The following is an 18,169-nucleotide window of genomic DNA, read 5'->3' on the forward strand; positions in this document are numbered from 1 at the left end:
GCAATTAGGCAAAACCACAAATGTTTCCAGCAAACTTCAGTGTATGAAATGGGGTATAGTATTATTTCTGTAATAAAACCATCATTAATTCAGTGATAAGAAACTCTCAGCATTTAAAAGGGAGAAATTTATTCTAAAATGTGTGGTATCTATTAATTGGGAACATTCCAGAAATAGCAGAGGTGCAGTGATTTAGATATCTCCACAAAAAAATCTTCTGAAATGCTATGTTTTGTAGGAAACACATAATTATTTCTGTAGATAAATAATTATATGTGGCATTGTCTTCATACTCTTAAGTTCATTGTATACAAAGTCATTTTTCAGAGCAAATTAAAACTGAAAATACTTCCAAATAAGTGCACAAAAAGAAGTTGTCTGACTGTCATTTCTTCTACTCACCAAGTGCTTTTATATATTTGTCTCTCATCCATTTTCCAGTATGACTTTTTCATATTTAAAAGAAATATTTTAATTTAGTTGCAATAATTGGTCCGTTTCATTGGTCAGCATTTTCATTCCTGAGTTAACAAGGTCATGCAGTGGTGAACTACAGAGATTTTTAAAAATCCTTCAGATGTACTCATAGTATCTTATTAAAATTGTCATCAAATGAAACATAAAGCTTTGTAGTCTTTTACATTTTAATTATTTAAATATTTATTGCATAAACTATTACTAATGTGGAATGTAAATATGAATGCAATTATTGTTTCCGTATGAAAAATGAGAAATCTTAGATCCCCGATTTTACTTCTACCACCAGTGACAGTGACTATATATTGTAAATAATTGTTTGAAAAAACAACCTAAATGCTTTGTCGGTGCATTCAATTCCTGTTATCTTCAGTGGAAATCCTTGTGGCAGAATTTGGTCTGTTGCGTTTTGTTTTTGTTTTTGTTTTTTTTTTTCATTTTCCCTTCCTTTTAAAATTAGTGAGGAAAGCAGAAGATAGGTGTTGGAATTAATCAATGAATGAAAGATGAGTGTTAGCAACTGGGATCCTTGCCATGAAGAGGGCCTGTTTGGATTAGTTCATCTCTATTGAAGCAGAAAGCACAGTGCCCAGGTTTTTCTAAAACTGCAGAACAGTTTTGGTCTGGCTTTAAGCTGAAAAGAAGGTGGATAATGTTACCTGCATGTCCATGCTCTCTGAGAAGGCAGAATTTAGAGCTCTGGAATAAGAGAAAAAGGCAAACAGCGTGAGAAGGAAGCAAGACTGATGGTAAATTATATCAGATTTGCTACAGTGCTCTGTGCAGTAACCCCTCTTTTTCCTAGAGTTTGTGTCCCTGATTGGGAACCTGCTGTTACGCACTGGGGAGAAATGGAGGATTTTTCTGGTGTTTCAAAGTGAGCAAACCTGTGAGCACTGTTGGTTGCAATGCCACCACAGTAAATTAGATTATTAATTACATCTATTAGTATTAAATTAGTAGGGACACACATTTGGTACAACCATGAGCATGGAAGGAAGTTTGTTAATTTTTGATTAAAGTAATATAATTAAATCCCAGCTTTGGAAAATGATATAATGGTGCTCTCTCAGGCTGTGCCTCTACATTAGTGCCAAGATGTGGGCTGGTAGAATAGTTTTTTTTTTTACAGTGGCATAGAGATGTTGAAAGTCAAATTCTTTCACTGAATTGTAAAGCTCTTCCACCTGGAATTCTTCTCTGGAGAAGTGTGTGGGTATGTGAGCAGGAAATGGTGACACCAAAAGGTGATTTCCCTCAAACAGCTTCACTCACAGGGAAGGAAGAGGGCTGGGAACTTTCTCTCTGCTTTCTTGCCCAAGGAATGAAATAGTTACAAATGCTGACATTTAGATTATCACCATTTACGTGTTGTTGAGATAGATGGGGACAGCTGGTAATAATTCAGGTTCATTGCACACAGCACTCTGAATCCCATATAAACACCTCCACACTGCCGTTATTTAATCGCATTTCTAGCTTTTCTTTGCAAATGTCACCAAAATCTGTCCAAACCACTCAGGAAACACCACGATTCTGTGAATCCCAGGCACATGAGAAGATTCCTTTTCAAGCCTTTCACTGGAGTTTTCACTTGCTCCATTATTTCTGCATATACAGTAGTCTTTCTTCTACTCTTTACATTGGTGCAGGGCCAAATTGGTATTGAATGTCATCATCATCCAGCAAGATTTTAAATATTAAAACCATCTCATATTTCTTTGGGGTGTAATTTAAACATGTGCATTTTCTTTTTACAAGCACTTTCTTTTCTTTTGAATATGTCTTTGCCTTGATGTGGCATTTTATTTGATTTACTCTAGAATCATTAACTTTGATTCATGCAATAAATTGTTAATAGTGCAAGATCTTTTGACTGATTTTGCTGAAATACTGAATTTTCTAAACTTTCATGGTTGAGAAGCTTTTGAATGACTTTTCGGTTATGTATTGAACTATATTGGCTGGCAGTGCCTTTTTAGTTGGCAACTTTGTTCACTGAACAGGCTGGTAACTTTCTTTTCCTTGCTTTTGCTGTACAGGACTTTGGGACAGAATGAAGATAATGAAAGAAATTACGATGTGGAAAATGATGTGAACTTGGCCAAGTCTCTTCAGCAATACCTTAAATATCTCAGAATTCTCTCCCAGTCTGCATCTAAGAATTTGTATCCAAGGAAGACAAGCGACAAAGCTTCTGTCAAGGTAGTGTTTTTAATGGGGGTCTTACATTCTGTGATTTTGGCTTCCTTTTTCTCTGAGTTCTCATTTTTAAATTTCCCCTCTGTCTGAAGACCAGACATTGTTTTTTACTGCCTCCTCCAACTGATTTTCATAATGCACTAAGTTTTCTCAAAATTAATCACCTTCAGCATTGTAAATGCTTCAGCTTGTCAAATCTGGAGCATTTTACCCTAACTAGGGATGGATTGCATGTGATGAAGAAGGAAGAGTGGGATAAAGCTGCTAACATTTTGACTGGCTGATCTGAAATTCTGCATCTGAACTGCTCCTCTCCAAAAACCTGGCTGAACTACCAGGATGTGAATTCTTGCTGGTATTTCTGCTGCTTAGGGTAAAATTCACATAATCTTTAAGTAGGTTTTAATAATGGGTCTGATAAATTGTGCCTCAACACTCCTGTTGATCAAAAGGAAAGCTTACTGTGACCATTTAAGGTTCATATGTATACATTATAAATGTACAGATAGCTGTGAAGATAAATCACAACCATTAAATCTCAAGTATTGACTATATCAAAAACAACAATCATGCCTTTTTGAGAACTGAAGCATTTTTTCCTCTTCCTAGAGAAAATCTGTCTCACACTTAGATGCAACTTGATAAATTTATTTCAATTACTGGATGAAGGTGTTCCATACAACAGGATCTTATGGCCCTGTATCTTTTGCTCAAAAGATGTGCAGTCTTTGATTTCGAAGAACTAGGCTGCTGTGACAGCAATCCTTTACAAGAAATTGTCTGTGCTATTTCAATGCATATGGTATAAATGCAAAATCTGCCAAAAAATATACTGAAGTTTTGGGAAAAGTATTAGGTAAAGAGACTAAAGTGCTAAAGCCAAACTGCTTTAGTTTACTTCAGGGTCTAACTCAGAGACACCAAACCACTGTGGTGCCTGCAACAACAACTCCAGTTGTAGCAACCATTTATTCATGGTTGTATTCTTGTCACAAGCACACCTTCCCAGTTTCTGACTGACTTATATCCAGCACTTATGATTTATGGCACATGTCATCAGGTGCTCATCTGGGGCAAGAGGAGCTTTCAGGCAGTGGCAAGGCAGCTCTGGGGAGGGATCAGGGACCACCTTGGTGGTGCTTTTCTCCACTCTCTCCTCATGGGCGCTGGCTGCAGTGAGGACGCTCTGTTTTGAATCACTGACTTTCAACAACAACTTGCTCAGGAAGTATTTCAGTGGGTCTGGTGTTGTCATGCAAGTTCATAAATAATCCATATGGCTGAGACCTTCTGTGGGGAAGCCTGCTGTGATAACACCACCCACCAACCTTATCGAGTGTTGCCATGGAGATGGGTACTCTGAAGCCTGGGGGAGTGGGATGAAGAGGAGAAAATCTGGAAATGAAGCACGTATAGGAGCAAACTGTACACTTCTATTTACTAAGGAGCATTTTCAAACAACAGACATTGAGTCAGATGTGTCACCTATCATTTAAGCTCAAAAAAGAAGAAAATAAAAGGAAAATTATTTTAAAAACTAGTGATCAGCTGTGAATTTAAATGATCCTTGAGATGTTTCCCTATCCTCGGCCAATAAATTCAACTGCTCTTGAAAAAGCAAGAGGGACATGGTATTTATATCTTGATTCATTGTTTTATTAGCGAAATAGCATTTAAACAAGAGAGAAAGCAGGATTTTTGCTGCTCCAAGAAGCAAAAAAAAGAGTCATAAAATTTAACAATTTGAAAAGAGAAGGCAGAAAAGTAACTGAATGAGCTACCTCTGATATGGTTGTACCACTTGAAGTTGGAAATAGCTACCTTATGCACTTTAATTGCAAGTTTCAACAAAATATGGGTACCTTATTTTTTTTTACTTAATATATAGATAAATTACAAACGTACATTAAATAGTTGTAGCACGAGCTGATCTTTTAAACTTTCTTGTCCTTTTCTGATTAATATAAACACAAGACAAAGGTAATTTATCCTACTTAGAACTGCAACTTTTTGGTTTTGCCCTTCTTAAAAATAATTTTCTTTCAAGTATATATTTACCTTTGTCACTTCATTCCTGCTGGTGGGGATTAGGAGATGTAACACTGCTCTGGGTGCTTTGATACCTTACGTGCTGTGAAGTGGAGCTGAATCTTGCAGAAATTTAGTGCTTCTTGACAGACTTCCTGCCTGGATTCAGATTCCATCCTGACATCAGAGGTCTCTGGCCAAAAGTAAAACAAAGGAAGACAAAAGATAAAGAGGTTTTAAATATTCCTTATACCCTGAAAGGGTTATTTTGTATCTTATCATTAATATATTTCACAGACTTTCAGTCTGCAGTTGCCCTACTGTCAATAATTGTAGCAAGAGCTGATCTTTTAAACTTTCTTAAACTTTCTTCTTTTTTAATGAGTTTTAAACTATTTTATGACTTTAAACTTTCTTCTTCTTTATGAGTTTTTTTTCTGGTTCTTGGAGCAGCAAAAGTCCTGCTTTCTCTCTTGTTCAATGTTATTTCACTAGTAAAACAATGAATCAAGATAAAAATACCATGTCCCTCTTGCTTTTTCAAGAAGAGCAGTTGCATTTTATTTGTGGAGGATAGGAAAACATCTCAAGGATCATTTAAAATTCATGGCTGATCACTAGTTTTTAAATTATTTTCCTTTTATTTTCTTCTTTTTTGAGTTTAAATTATAGGTAACATATCTGACTCAATGTCTGTTGTTTATTGTCAAAAAATGTTTATTGTCACTTGTATTATTAGAATAAAACTACAGAGCTTCAAAATTACTGAATAGACATCACACATACAGTTATGCAGAAGGTTGTAAGATAAAACATCACAAAACTTAAAACAGGTAACTCTTTTCCTATTTCCCTTGTTCAAACAACTGTCAGCTTGAGGTTGAGGTTGGAAACAACAGTGACAGAAAAAACACCAGTAAACTTAAATCATGTGATTGACCAAAATTTCTATGGTGTCTACTATTTACTGCAAGAGCTTCTTGGGGTGATTTTTGAAGCACTTGAAGTTCATCACTAACTTACAATTATTTCTCAGTATTTAGGCAGTATCTACTGCAGGCTATTATCCAGCCAGCTGATAATGACTCTACCAGGGACTAAATAGCAGCAAATCAGAAGTTTGGGGGGGTCTGTTTCTCGAGGGTTAGAGAACATTTCATTTTAGTTCAGCTGAAAAGAGTTGTTCAGGAAATGGGCACTTGGTGGCATTTGTTACTTAAGCATTAGCTAGTGGGATTTTGTGTTTGGTTTTCTTGGTCTTCCCCCCACACACATACATTTGGGCTTTGTGAAAGTTTTACCATTCACAAAATGCTGAGTTATCAGTCTTTGTGATTCCTTTCCACCAAACCTGGATGCAGTATGGAAAACAAAAATAGCCAGGCACATATTTTGATGAGAATCAGATTATCTTAGCTACAGAGGCCAGAAATACTGAAGCTCCAAATCACGTGTGTATTGCCCTGTGCTTTTCCCCTCCAGCTGGAACAAACACCTCTCGTATCAAAACACTCAAACCCCTGAAAAACCCACTGCTCTGTTGACATTCCTACAGAAACTGAGGCTGGGGGCTTTGCTGGATTTCAAAGCACGTAGCTGGTATTGCTAAAGCTCAGAGGCTGTAAAGGAGAACTTGCTGGCTTTGTTGGTCTGTGTGCCTGTATTTGAATAGTTATAGGAGATTTCAATTGTCCTGCTTTCATCTGACCAAGAAATTTTTTAATCATCACAGAAAGAGAACTTATTTGAAACCTGACCCAAATGTACTTCCTGCTGGACAGGCTCTAGGAATAAGGAAGTTGCCATCACTCTTGTGCTGTGGCTGTATTTATTCTTGCAGGAACCTCTGTTCTATGGTTTGGGGTTTGTGGCTTGGAGATTCATGGAATTGCTTTTTCTCCTTCTGCCTGACTTGGCCTCTGAGGGTTTCAGTTAGGGCTGGTCCTCCCTGCTGCTGAGGTCTTTGCCAGAGTGATATTCAGGACCTCGTGGGTAGGATGCGAGGAAAGAGAAAATTATGTCAGGTACATTAGGGAATTTCATTAATTTTCTGTTGTCACTCTGTGTTTTAGTTATGTTCATTTTCATAGTAGACTTCTTGTGTAGATATAGTGATTACAGAAATCTCCACATCTTAGGTATTATTATAAATTTTAAAGCAAAGATTTCTGGGGAACCACCCCCCCCCCCCCCCCCCCCCCCCCCCCCGAATCTTTACATCAAAGGAGGGGCTAATAAAGTTAAAACCTTTTCAGAAAACTGAGGGAGAAAAGAAACAGATAAAGTGACTGGTTAGTGCCAGAGAGTTGTGGCTCAGCAGTGCAGTGGTGCTGAGAGGGGAGAACCTGCAAGTAAAAATCATATAAATCATATATAATATTTGCTGGCCTAAAAAATCAATTGTTTGAATCTTTGTAATTGATCACAAAAAAAAACCCTAAGATGTGCGATAATCATTTAAAAGGATTATTATTTATTATAGAGAATGTGTGCATGAGTGCTCAAAAATGTACTCTGAGCTTATCTGCAAGTAATAATTACTGATTGACTAGTAAGAAATTACTTAATCATTGCACATTTTAACCCGAAACTTTGATTCAAAAAAGGTGCGCCCTTATTTATCTAACACTGATTTAAATGCAGTGCTGAATGAAGTTCATCAGAATTTTGACAAAATGTCAAAAAACTTCCTGCAGTGTATACATTTAAACTCTATATAAAAATAAAAGTTAATATTTCATATATAAGGGATTATGTATTAGAAATGTCATTCAGCTTGTGATTGTGCTTGAACACTTTCATAAAAATATTTCTGAAATAATTGATAAAAGACTATCTCCTTGAAGCTACAGAATTGCCTCTCTGTTGGCATATGTATGCAATGATATCTGAACATTTCCCAAGCATTGGTGTATTGATTTACCTACAACCATTACAGAGTAGGGAAGAGCTAACTCCCCTACTTCACAGACAGATTAGACAGGTTTTCTGAGGTCATGCAATAATTTTTTGGTGAAGCATAAACTAAAAGCTAAGCCTCAAATCCCAGAAAAATATTTCATCTTTCAGATCATTCTCCTGGTAAAATAGAAACATTAAATCCTCCTAAAAAAGGCCAGCAAACACACCTACACAAAAAATCCCAAACTAACCAATGAAAAACCCCACAAAATCCAAAACCAAACCAAAACAATCCCCAAACCCAACAAACAAATCCCCATAAGCACTGGAGCAGAAATCATTTGACCGTGTAAAAGTTTCTGTATTGGTGCATGTCAGCTTAAACTCATTCTGTGATCAATGGAGGGAAGAAGAGAATTTTCAAGTTGTGATCCATTTGTTTTAATTTAAGTATATAAAATGAGATAATGTAATTTCCATCCTCTTGGCCATTCCACAGGAATCTGGTGTAGATTGCAATTTTTTCTGGAAGGACTGGTACCCACACATTTAAAGCTTTAATAGAATCATGGCTACAAAGCCTAGCAAAATTGCAATCATGTCGTGTGTGGCATAAATTCACAGTCTGGTGACTAACGTGACTTGTGATTTGTTTTTTTAACTAATAATTTAGGAAGGGAACATTCTAGGGCTAAGTATTATGCTCAAGTCTTAGATCCAACCTGTACTTTTACCTACTACCCATCAGTTAATGCAGGATATAATGACAGAGTTTCAGCATCTGACACAGAAACCATTTCTCTTATGACACAGGTATCTTTTAAGGATTAATTATTTTTTCAATTATTAGAAGATACAAGTTATATATAACATAGAAATGTTATTATAAATGATCTGTGTCAAGTCTGGAGTCTTATTTAAAAGGGCAGTTAATTAATTTCTAGTAATTCCCAGATGAAACATAGATTTATATTTTTAAAATCTCAAATACTATCTGAATAATTATTTTTCAAACCTTTCCCTTCAAAATCAACTATTTTTTCCTGAATACCATATATTTTGGGTTAGTTTCTGTAATTTTTCCTGCAAGTTTGCTGTTTGTCTTGCAAATATTTATTCCCCGTACTTCAGTACAATTGCAATCAGTAAACAGAAGATGATGGAGCTGACACAAATTTTAAAGTGCATTCCATTTTTATTTTTCCATTATACTTATCAAATGGGAGGGTAGAAATTTAAACTTACTTTATCTACCTCTGTGTGAGTGTGTTGGTGTAGACATTTCAGGACAGTGGAACAACAGTTTCTTTATTTTTAATGGGGGAAAAGACCTCAGCTGACCTCAAGCGCTTGTCCAGCAAATGGAATGTTCCTTTCAATGTGATTGTAAAGTAGTGTTGTGGACATTGATCCTGCAGATCTCTATTCACTTGAATTTCTTAGGATAAAAGTGTTTTCGAGATTCACGTGTTGGAGTTATAAATATATCAAATTGGTGTTAATGTGCTCAACTTTTGGCAGATGAAGATCATCATGTTTCTATGAAAATCATCTTTAGCTAACGAGATAGTTCAATATATCAGCATATGCCTACAGAAAATGTGTTTAAACATCATTCACCAAAAGCTTGAGTAACAGACTTATTGGCATGCGAGCAAAATGTTCTCAGGCAAGGGAAGCTGATACACCCTGGTAGATCTATCAGCACTGATCAGCAGGCTGCACAATTTCTACCATCACTGCGGGTTGCCTGTCACTCTTTGGTTCCTGCTGGTGGTGTCAGGGAGCTCCTGAATGCAGTGGCCTGGCAGAGGCGAAGATGCCCCAAGACTTGTGTTCCCATGTGCAGGCAGTGACCAAGTGGGGCAGGTACTGCCAGGAGGCACAAGGTACGGAACAGAGCTTCCCACCCAGGAGAAACCTTAGAAATTGAGTTTGTTGAGATGATGCCATAAGTTTTAGCTTTCATATTTGCAGATTCTGTGCTGCCTATGAACATAGTTCTGAGCCTCATATTAAGAGCCAGTAAGTTCTCTTGACAGAGTAGGGAGACAAAACAAATCCTTTTCCTGCTGGAGACCAAGGACAACTTTCAGCTCAATGGTGGATTGAAGAGAGAAAACAAGAAGGATCAGACCTCACAACCTGAAGCTGTAATTGGACAATTAAACCCCAATATGCAAATGGACCCAGACTTATGAAAATATGAGACCTCGTGACCGGTCAACTATTTTGTGACCATTCTAAGTCTACCTCAGGTGTAGCCCAAGGTGTACCCTAAAGGCCTTTCAATAAAAACCTACTTTATTCTCTAGCTCTTTCCATTCTCTCTTTCAGGTCAGCCTTCTTAGGCATCAGTGAAGACAGGACAGACATAAGATATGGTCAGGCAGGTGTATTGGTCAGCCTGCTTACATGCTACCATTCCAGACTATTTCTTTATCCTAAACATCCCATAGTATGCCTGGGACAATGACAAGATGGCACCCATAAGGAGTCCTGCATCTCTTAAGGAGTCCCACACCCCTGCAGACATTAACCCCTTTCAGTCTGCAGGGTGATCCAGAGAGATTTTCCCATCAACCCTCTGGTGGGTGGCACTCCTGGCCATGATGGCTGATGGCTCACTGTGGTGGCCCTGGACGGAGCCAGGGCAGGGGCCCATTGCCATCAATCAGGTTATTGGGTGTCGCCCACCCTTCGATTTTCTCCATGTGTTTTATCCTTTATACGTGGAGACAAGCCAGGTTATCATGTATCTCGATGTGTAAAACTGACCTCAAGCCAATCATAAGTGCTGAGGAAAGACCACCCATCCTTCTCCACCAAAGGGAACATTGTTTTGACCCATGGGATGGAGATGTGTCAGAAGGATAGAGAAAAAGAGCAGTTTTAGTCATGAAAACTAAAGACAGTAAATTACATCAACTGACAGTAAAAATTATTCATTTTTTAGGAAAGTCTATTATTGATAGCTGAAGGGTAGGCAAGTGGATACAATCATTCCAAAGGAGATCAAGAATGGCCGGGAACATCGGAGACTTAAAAATGATTTTATTAAATAGTAACATATACATGAAAGAAGCAAGAAGGCAATGTATTGTCCTTTCTTTTTTCTGTGGTTTTTTTTTTTTTCTTTTTTTTTTTTCTTTTATCTTTTTTGAGTGTTGTTTTGTTTAAGAGTAGAAGCCAAATCTCTGAAATCAACTGAAGTTACAGCAATAGAGTTTATTGAATGCTGTAGAGTCAGAGCCTGGACATTCCTGTTGCACTGTGGTTTCACAAGGATTAGGAAATAAAGTCACGAATGGTTTTGATCAAAGCAGACTCTGAAGGCTGCTTTTGCTTGATCAAGTTTTTGACACTCCAGACTACAGGATGTTAATTAACAATCTCTGCCACCTTCTCTGATGTAGTTATTAAATTGTTTCAAAGCTACTGTATTTTCAGAAAGAAAATAGAAGCTAGTTACAGAAAATTATTAATGAAATAGTAGGTCAGGTGAGATGACTGTAATGTTGCCTGTAGCCTTAGACCTGTGAATCTGTGGAATCTGGGATGCTGTCCCATCAGTGCAGGAAGCACTGGTTTGGCCTCTTTTCCAGTTTCTGGATTCTGAATTCGTTTTCCAAATTCTTCCAAATTGGGGTCTGTGCATGGTATACTATCATTATCGTTAGTGAAAAGGTCATTAGCAAAGCCCTTTGCTTCATTATTACTCAGACAATTGAAAACTTTCATTGGCTGTAGTTATTATTTTCAGATAAAGCTAACACTGAATTTGGTGCAGAGCATGTAAGGTCATGCCTAGAGCATACAGAGCTTGTCAGGGGAGTTTCCCCCTTTCGGCTTGAACCTGGCTGGAAGCCTGCTGAGATATCCTGACAGAACAGCACTGTGTGGGCACAGCAGCTCACCAGGTGAAAGAATTAAGGCTTTGTTGTCATAGGACTTAAGCTGTGATGCTCTGAGGACAGTGCTGCTTGCTCAGCCCCATCCCAGGGACTTTCATGCTGTCATCCACTCCATGACACAAGTTTGGCCCTCAGGTTTCATTGTTAGGTGGATTTCTATCAATTTAAAGGTAAATTAAGCAATATAAATTCACAGTGTACCCTTTGATTCAGCAGTTGGGCAGTGCCACTTTTGCTGGTATTTATTTTGGGGGTTCATGTGAATACATGGATCTTCCATGTAGTAAGTTAGCATGAGGCAAGTGTGTGTTAGTCACAGAACATCTAGACTGTGTCTGGTACAAAAAGCTAAACTTTTACTCCACACAGTGAGTCAAGGTATGAGGTAATTTAATTTCTGGTAGTCTTTGGAAAATGTTATTTTATCCCACCATGCATAAAGACGGGCCTTCCAGTGTTTGTTGTGTTTTTATCTTCTAATTTCAGAGACCATAATGTCAATATCTCAAGCAGGCACAGTAAATTAAGAGTTGTAGGTGGAATCATGCTTCAACGAAATTTAGGTAGTAGCAAACATGGGTTAATATCTGCAAATGCATCAAACAGAAAAAAACATAAATTGAGGGCAGAAGATTTCTTCTTTATGGATTTCTAAGGGATTTCTGTTATCTATATGCCTTCAAGATTTAGCAAATGTATGTGCAAGAAAGGAAGTATTTTGTCATAAATTTTATTCTATTCTTTCTGCACGTGGGTAAAACATTCAAGTCAATCTAGCCTTTACTGGATAAATTGAACAGCATTGTGTTTTATGTCTCTAATCCTGCACCCCTCTTTTAATTTTTATTTTTTCAGTAAAATGTATAGTCCATAGAATTTTACATAGTGTGTCTGCAGATGTAATTTAACATGCCCTTCTATGAACTTTCATGCAAAAAATGTCAGTTAGTTACGTACCTAAACCATAGAAGACATTGCCCTAACAATTCCATCTTCAGAAAGGTTAGTGTGTGTGGATTTTTTGTAATGTGTGAATTATAGAGATAGCTTATTTGAAAAGTGGTGAAGGAGAGGGAAATCCTGTGCAGATGGAGAAATAAGATTTTTTTTTAAACTGAGGGTTTTGGCAATTGAGAGTACTTTTCAAAGGCTTTGTGTCAGTGACACTAGATAATTTTACAGTATTTTACCTCTTAAAAATGAAATATTCCTGATAGTAACAGGGGCTTGTATTTCAACCCTATTCAGTATAAACCATCTGTATGGTAATTAGTGCATTCCTTACTTTTCGTACATTTCATTAATGTTTGTTTGGGGTGGGGGTTTTTGTTCTATTACTGGCAATACTTCGTTTGAGTCCTGTGTAATCAATCCAGAAATGTATTTTATTTCAAAAATTTCCAGCTTTGTGTTTCCCTTTGCTTCTCCACAATGTTCAAAGATTCTCCAAAGCACCAATATGGGAATTTGCATTCTTTTCACTAACCATGGACTATGCCATTTAACTCTGACATTAATCAAACTGGCAATGCCCATGTTCAGGAGTGGGTTTTGCAAAACCCACTTCAAATAAGATAATCACAGTGCTGTACATTGTTATTAATAACTTGAGATATAAATTGTCTCTGGATTCTAAATTACATGACTGATATTTTTGTCCTATATTTTTCTGTAAAACTTAGGTGTTGTTTTCCCATACCTCTTAGGCAAAAACCCATAGTTTAGGGTATTTATCTGTGCTGCAATTTTACTTGGATTTCACCTTGCATATGTCAAGTTGCACATAAACTTCTGGTGTTTTTTTGAGATGGAGGCAGCAAGGAAGGGGATTTTTTCTCCTGCAAGTGGAAGGTTGCCATACAGCTGTGAGACCCCTTTAATTAAAGTCAGAGTAAACTACATCAGAAGGGCTGCTATCTCAGTGAAGACAGCTGAGCTGTCAGTGCTCTGCTTTAATTAGAACTTTTAATATTTCATCCCTTACTGCCCAAAGTGTGACCTGTCAAGCTGCTGAGAGGCTGCCCCTTCCTGATAGAGGTGCAGCTCTGAGCCCAGGACTGGCACACACTTATATCTAATTTGTGCATGATCACTTGGTGGGTTGTTGGTCTTCTCTTTGTTGATGTTCTTGTCTGCAAGAACAGAAAATCACTGATCTGTTAATGCTAAAGGGTATTTGGAGTTGTTAAACAGTTTGTCAAAAGCCAGCCCACGTGTCCTAACCCTTATCTTTCACATGGTTGGAGTGTCCAGCAGTTTCTTCCCCTCTAACACTTATTAGTAAAGCTTAAGAGGCAAAAGAGAGAGCTGGATATGGGACACAGATCCAAATTACCAAGTCGGATTGAGCGATTTCTTGTCTTTCCATGGCTGAATGGGGAATGTCCTCTTCCCCCTGTTGTGTTTCTCCCTTTCCCAGCTCCCTGTTCTTCCTTCCCTTGAGTCCAGGAGGCCCTTTGGAAGGCTGCAAGGCAGAGAGAACAGGACTGTGGAAGGCAGATTGCAGCTTATGTGAATTCTCAGTGAACTGCTCAGGGTGTCCTGGGCTGCTTTTGTCATCCTCTGCAGCTCCTCCTCACTCTGGAGTGAGTATCATTAGAGAGTTAATTACCCCAGGCAAAGACTCGTTCAAATAGGGAGATAAATGCATTTGACTGTAAGTTTTTCACATTTAGGCTTTGCTATTAAACATGTAAACAGTGTTCAACTTGCATTTTGACAACTGGCTCCCCCTTGGAGCTGATCAGAGCAATGCCTACCCTGCAGCTGGAGCACTGAACCAGAGCTGCACTGCTGCTGTTTGATACAGTTCCCAGGGGACACTGAAATATTTCATACACAAAGCTGCTTGATCTCTAGCTCTGTATTTTTTGACACTGCTTCACTGCAGCCCAATTTCTATTTCTTGGCTTTCACAAAGCACATTTCTGTGTTAAAGACCAACTGCAGAAATCGAAAGCCTTGCATTGGTAGGTCACAAAACAAAGTGGCCAAAGTGCCATTTGTCTCTGTAATAAAATTGCCTATACCATAATTCTATTTAAATCATGATATGGAACCATGGAATGAACCACTTCAGTCATTTATTAAGGGGAAGAAAACCCTCTTGGAAATAAATGGATATGAATATGTATTGCAAAATCCGCTGGCTGTCATCAGAAGAGATAAAATTGTTCAGATGGAGAGCAAAATTATTGTCCAGAAATTAAGACCTAGATTAAATCTAAAAGTAATTCTTCACCTCTGGAGAAGTTTAGCAATCTTACTTTTTTTGTTTTTTTTGTACAAAGTGCGTTGGCAAATACATAAATAATGATTTTTCTGTCTGAATCCTTCTAATTGCTCTCCTCTGGAGTATATAGTCTCTTCACCCCCTCTGTATTTTGCAACTCCCTCTGTCCTAAATCATTGTGTCATCAGTGCACAGGGACACCGGTGATTCACTATAATTTATAGCAGTGAGAGCTGAAATAGTCCCTGTCCTTAGGTTGCCACACTGGGATGTAGTTTGTGTGGGAGTTTAACCCAGAAAGCAGAGCCGAGGAGCAGGACCCATCCTGCAACACACATACAGCTGTAACTTCAGCAAGGTGTCCTGAGGGAGTTATAAACAAAGAATCCAATCGGAATGGTTCAGGATATAGGTAAACTTCTCAGTTCAAAGCTGTATTTAGCAAGAACCGAATGAAAACAATTTTTGAAATTATTTAAGAGGATGGAACTAGTTTGCTAAAAAAAAAAAAAAAAACAACAACCAGAAAGGCCTGCCTTCAGACTGTGATCATAGCAAAAATGTCTCTGGGATTAAATCATAGTAAAAAGAATGTCCATCTGGTGTGTCCATGAAAATACAAACTGAAAATAGAAATCTGTGCAGCAAGCCCACCTTTCCACTTTTTATTCCCCATCTCTTTTTCAGTAAAAATGTGGTTTGAGCTTGATTGACATGTTTTTAACATTTTTTTGTTTAATTTGCTGTGGTGTTGTTCCTGAAAATAATAATCTAATTAAAAAACAATTTAAACATCATTTATACTTTTATTTTCATAGTATCAGATGATATATTTATTCAATTTAATTTAGCAGAAAAATATTTCATTTAAAATAGAGCAAAGTATTTAATGTATGCAAAAAAAATTGCTTACTTACTTGGTGTTCATTTAAAAATAACATTTTTAATTTGACATGCTCATTTTTTGTAAGTAATCTGAAAAACAGTTATTCCTACGGGTTAAGTTAAAACTAAAGGGAAGGTGGATTTGTTAAATACCCTTTGTCTGACTGAATACAAATAGTGCAGACGTAGTTAACATTGAATTGTGTTATTCTCTCTAATCTCTTCTCTTGCTTTTTAATAATTTGATAAACTGGATTTTTGCACATTAGTAGTAATGCCTCTTTGCAGCACATTGAACAGTTTGAGGTTTGAAGTTTACATTTGCATTGAAGGTTCCAATTATTGTTTTCCTGGTTGGTAAAGCACTAAGGGTTATACCTCCAATCCCAACACAACAATAATTACAAAGCAATTCTGACTCTTTCCTCTTCATCTTCTACTCTCTCCAGAGCTACATCTACAATGACCCTATGAAGTACTACACGAGGCAGAACCCCAAAGAGCCGTCACCTCCTTTGGCCCATGCATCCAAATCCCACCAGGAATTCCCTCCCCGAGGGAGGACCCTCAGCCAGCTCCAACCAGACCAGCTCTCGCCGGAGTCGGGAACGGGGCTCGACCAGAGGAGCCTGATGGCCGCGCTGCACTCCTACATCACCCAGAACCTGTCTGCACAGAGCAGTGATAGAAGCCCTCACAGCAGGACTAAAGGGTCTCAGGTTTATGCTGAGAGATTGTACTCTACACAAGTCAGTCCTTTTGATGGAACTTTTGCCAAAGGAAAAGCAGAAGATTTCAAAATGAGGAAGCTGTTCCAGCCGAGGCCTGGAGTGCTAAGGCCAACCCCGGAGATTCTGAGTCATAAATCTGCTTCGCAGGATGATCCAAAGGACCCTCTGAGCGTTGTGGATGGTAAAGTTGATGTTTACTTATTTTTGCTTACCTGAAGTTTCCCTCGTGTTTACTGAGCATTTTTGAGAAAAAGAAAATAAAATTAGACATTTGAGATATCTCCTGGTATTGGCATATTTATATCTGCCATAACACAGTAATAATGTTCACCATTCCAGCTACTCTTTCCCTGCAAACATCTACCCACATTCTTCAGCCCACCTTCCATATGCATGCAGAAATATATGGCACTTAGTACAACATAGCATTTATGTAATTTATTATATTTTCAAAGCATTTTACAAACAATGCATAATTATGGGTATATCTTTGCTATCAAATCTGTTTTTATGCAGTCATCCCACACTATATATATAGATAATACAGAAATGCCTGGTTTTGTTCCACATCTCTTTATTTAAGTAGAAATTCAAGGACCATGGGTAAAATTCAAAGTTAAGCACAGAAATTAACATTGAGATGAATTCTGGTGCAGAACCCAGAGAAGGGAAGAGTCTGTCGTTTCCATGGATGGGTAGGCAAGAAGGTGGGGTTGCACCCAGTTTTGTCTAGACATTCTGTAACATTTCCTGGATTTTCATCCTTTTTTTTTTTGCTGTTTAACAATGATTGGATCACAGTTTCGTCTGTACATAATAGTTGAACAAATATTTAAATGAAAATGGAGGGTACCATCCCCATGCTGTGATACACTTAAAGCACTGCTTTGTAAGATGAGTTTTGGGGAATCACGTAGACTTTGTTACTCTGATTCATTCTGTTGTTTCTCTAAACGAATCTAACTATCGATGTTATTCCAGTGGTTCAGAATGCCTGAAAAATGAAAGAGTTGATCCCCAGCCATTGCCAAGCGCTTGTATCTATTACACTGCAGTCACTACTATCCCAATGGATTTTGGTGATATGCAAGAGGGTTCCTTTGAATCCTTCTTTATCATCCATAAAGTGTAGTGTTTTTTTAATTTGTTTTGTTGGTTTTTTTAAGTATCCCCCAAAACCAGAACACACAGACACACACACACACACACACACACACAGAGAGAAATGTCAGAGTTTCAGCAGAGGAAAGATAATGCTTGCAGTCTAAAGGATGCTCAGAAGTTCGAGCATTCTTGGTATGGTGCCCAGAGATAATAGGTTTCAAGGAATGAACTATAATGTAAAATCAAATCCAGGTGGCACTGTAAGTTTCTTGCACAGGTTAGACAATTTTGTTGCTAGACTCAAAACAAACTAGGCACATGCTGGTTTCATTATCCTCCAGCTGTTCCACTTCACCTTTCCTGGTAGGAGCCAACTGGGAAAAAAATGCTTAACACTTCCAGGGAATAACATGTTTCACAATTCATTGGGTTGTACTACTTTGAATTCTCATATATAATATGCCTTGTAGGGACTTTTGCCATTCCATTTCCTTTTAAATGTTGCATATACCAGGCATTATGAATTGTTTGAGTAGGAAATAATATGCTTGCCTTTGTATTTTTGAGCCACTTAATAATCTCACAAGAAAGTGGGGAGGACAGACCACAGCATATTTCTTGCTTAAAATGTTGTCCATTGGAATGAAAGTGGTTTAGATTCAGACTTCCCAGGCTGTCCACACAACCTCTGTCTG

At 37.8% G+C, this 18,169-nt stretch overlaps 1 protein-coding gene across 1 annotated transcript in view; it reads left to right on the forward strand.

Moving 5' to 3' along the window:
• Positions 1–18,169, forward strand: part of PTPRN2 (protein tyrosine phosphatase receptor type N2) — a 637,318-nt gene that overhangs the window by 225,555 nt on the left and 393,594 nt on the right. Inside the window, exons 5-6 of the mRNA XM_040062696.2 lie at positions 2,520–2,682; positions 16,089–16,551. Coding sequence (XP_039918630.1) covers positions 2,520–2,682; positions 16,089–16,551 — 626 coding nt within the window. The remainder of the gene's footprint in view (positions 1–2,519; positions 2,683–16,088; positions 16,552–18,169) is intronic.

This window comes from Hirundo rustica, chromosome 1, assembly GCF_015227805.2.
Source record: "Hirundo rustica isolate bHirRus1 chromosome 1, bHirRus1.pri.v3, whole genome shotgun sequence".
Taxonomy (NCBI): domain Eukaryota; kingdom Metazoa; phylum Chordata; class Aves; order Passeriformes; family Hirundinidae; genus Hirundo; species Hirundo rustica.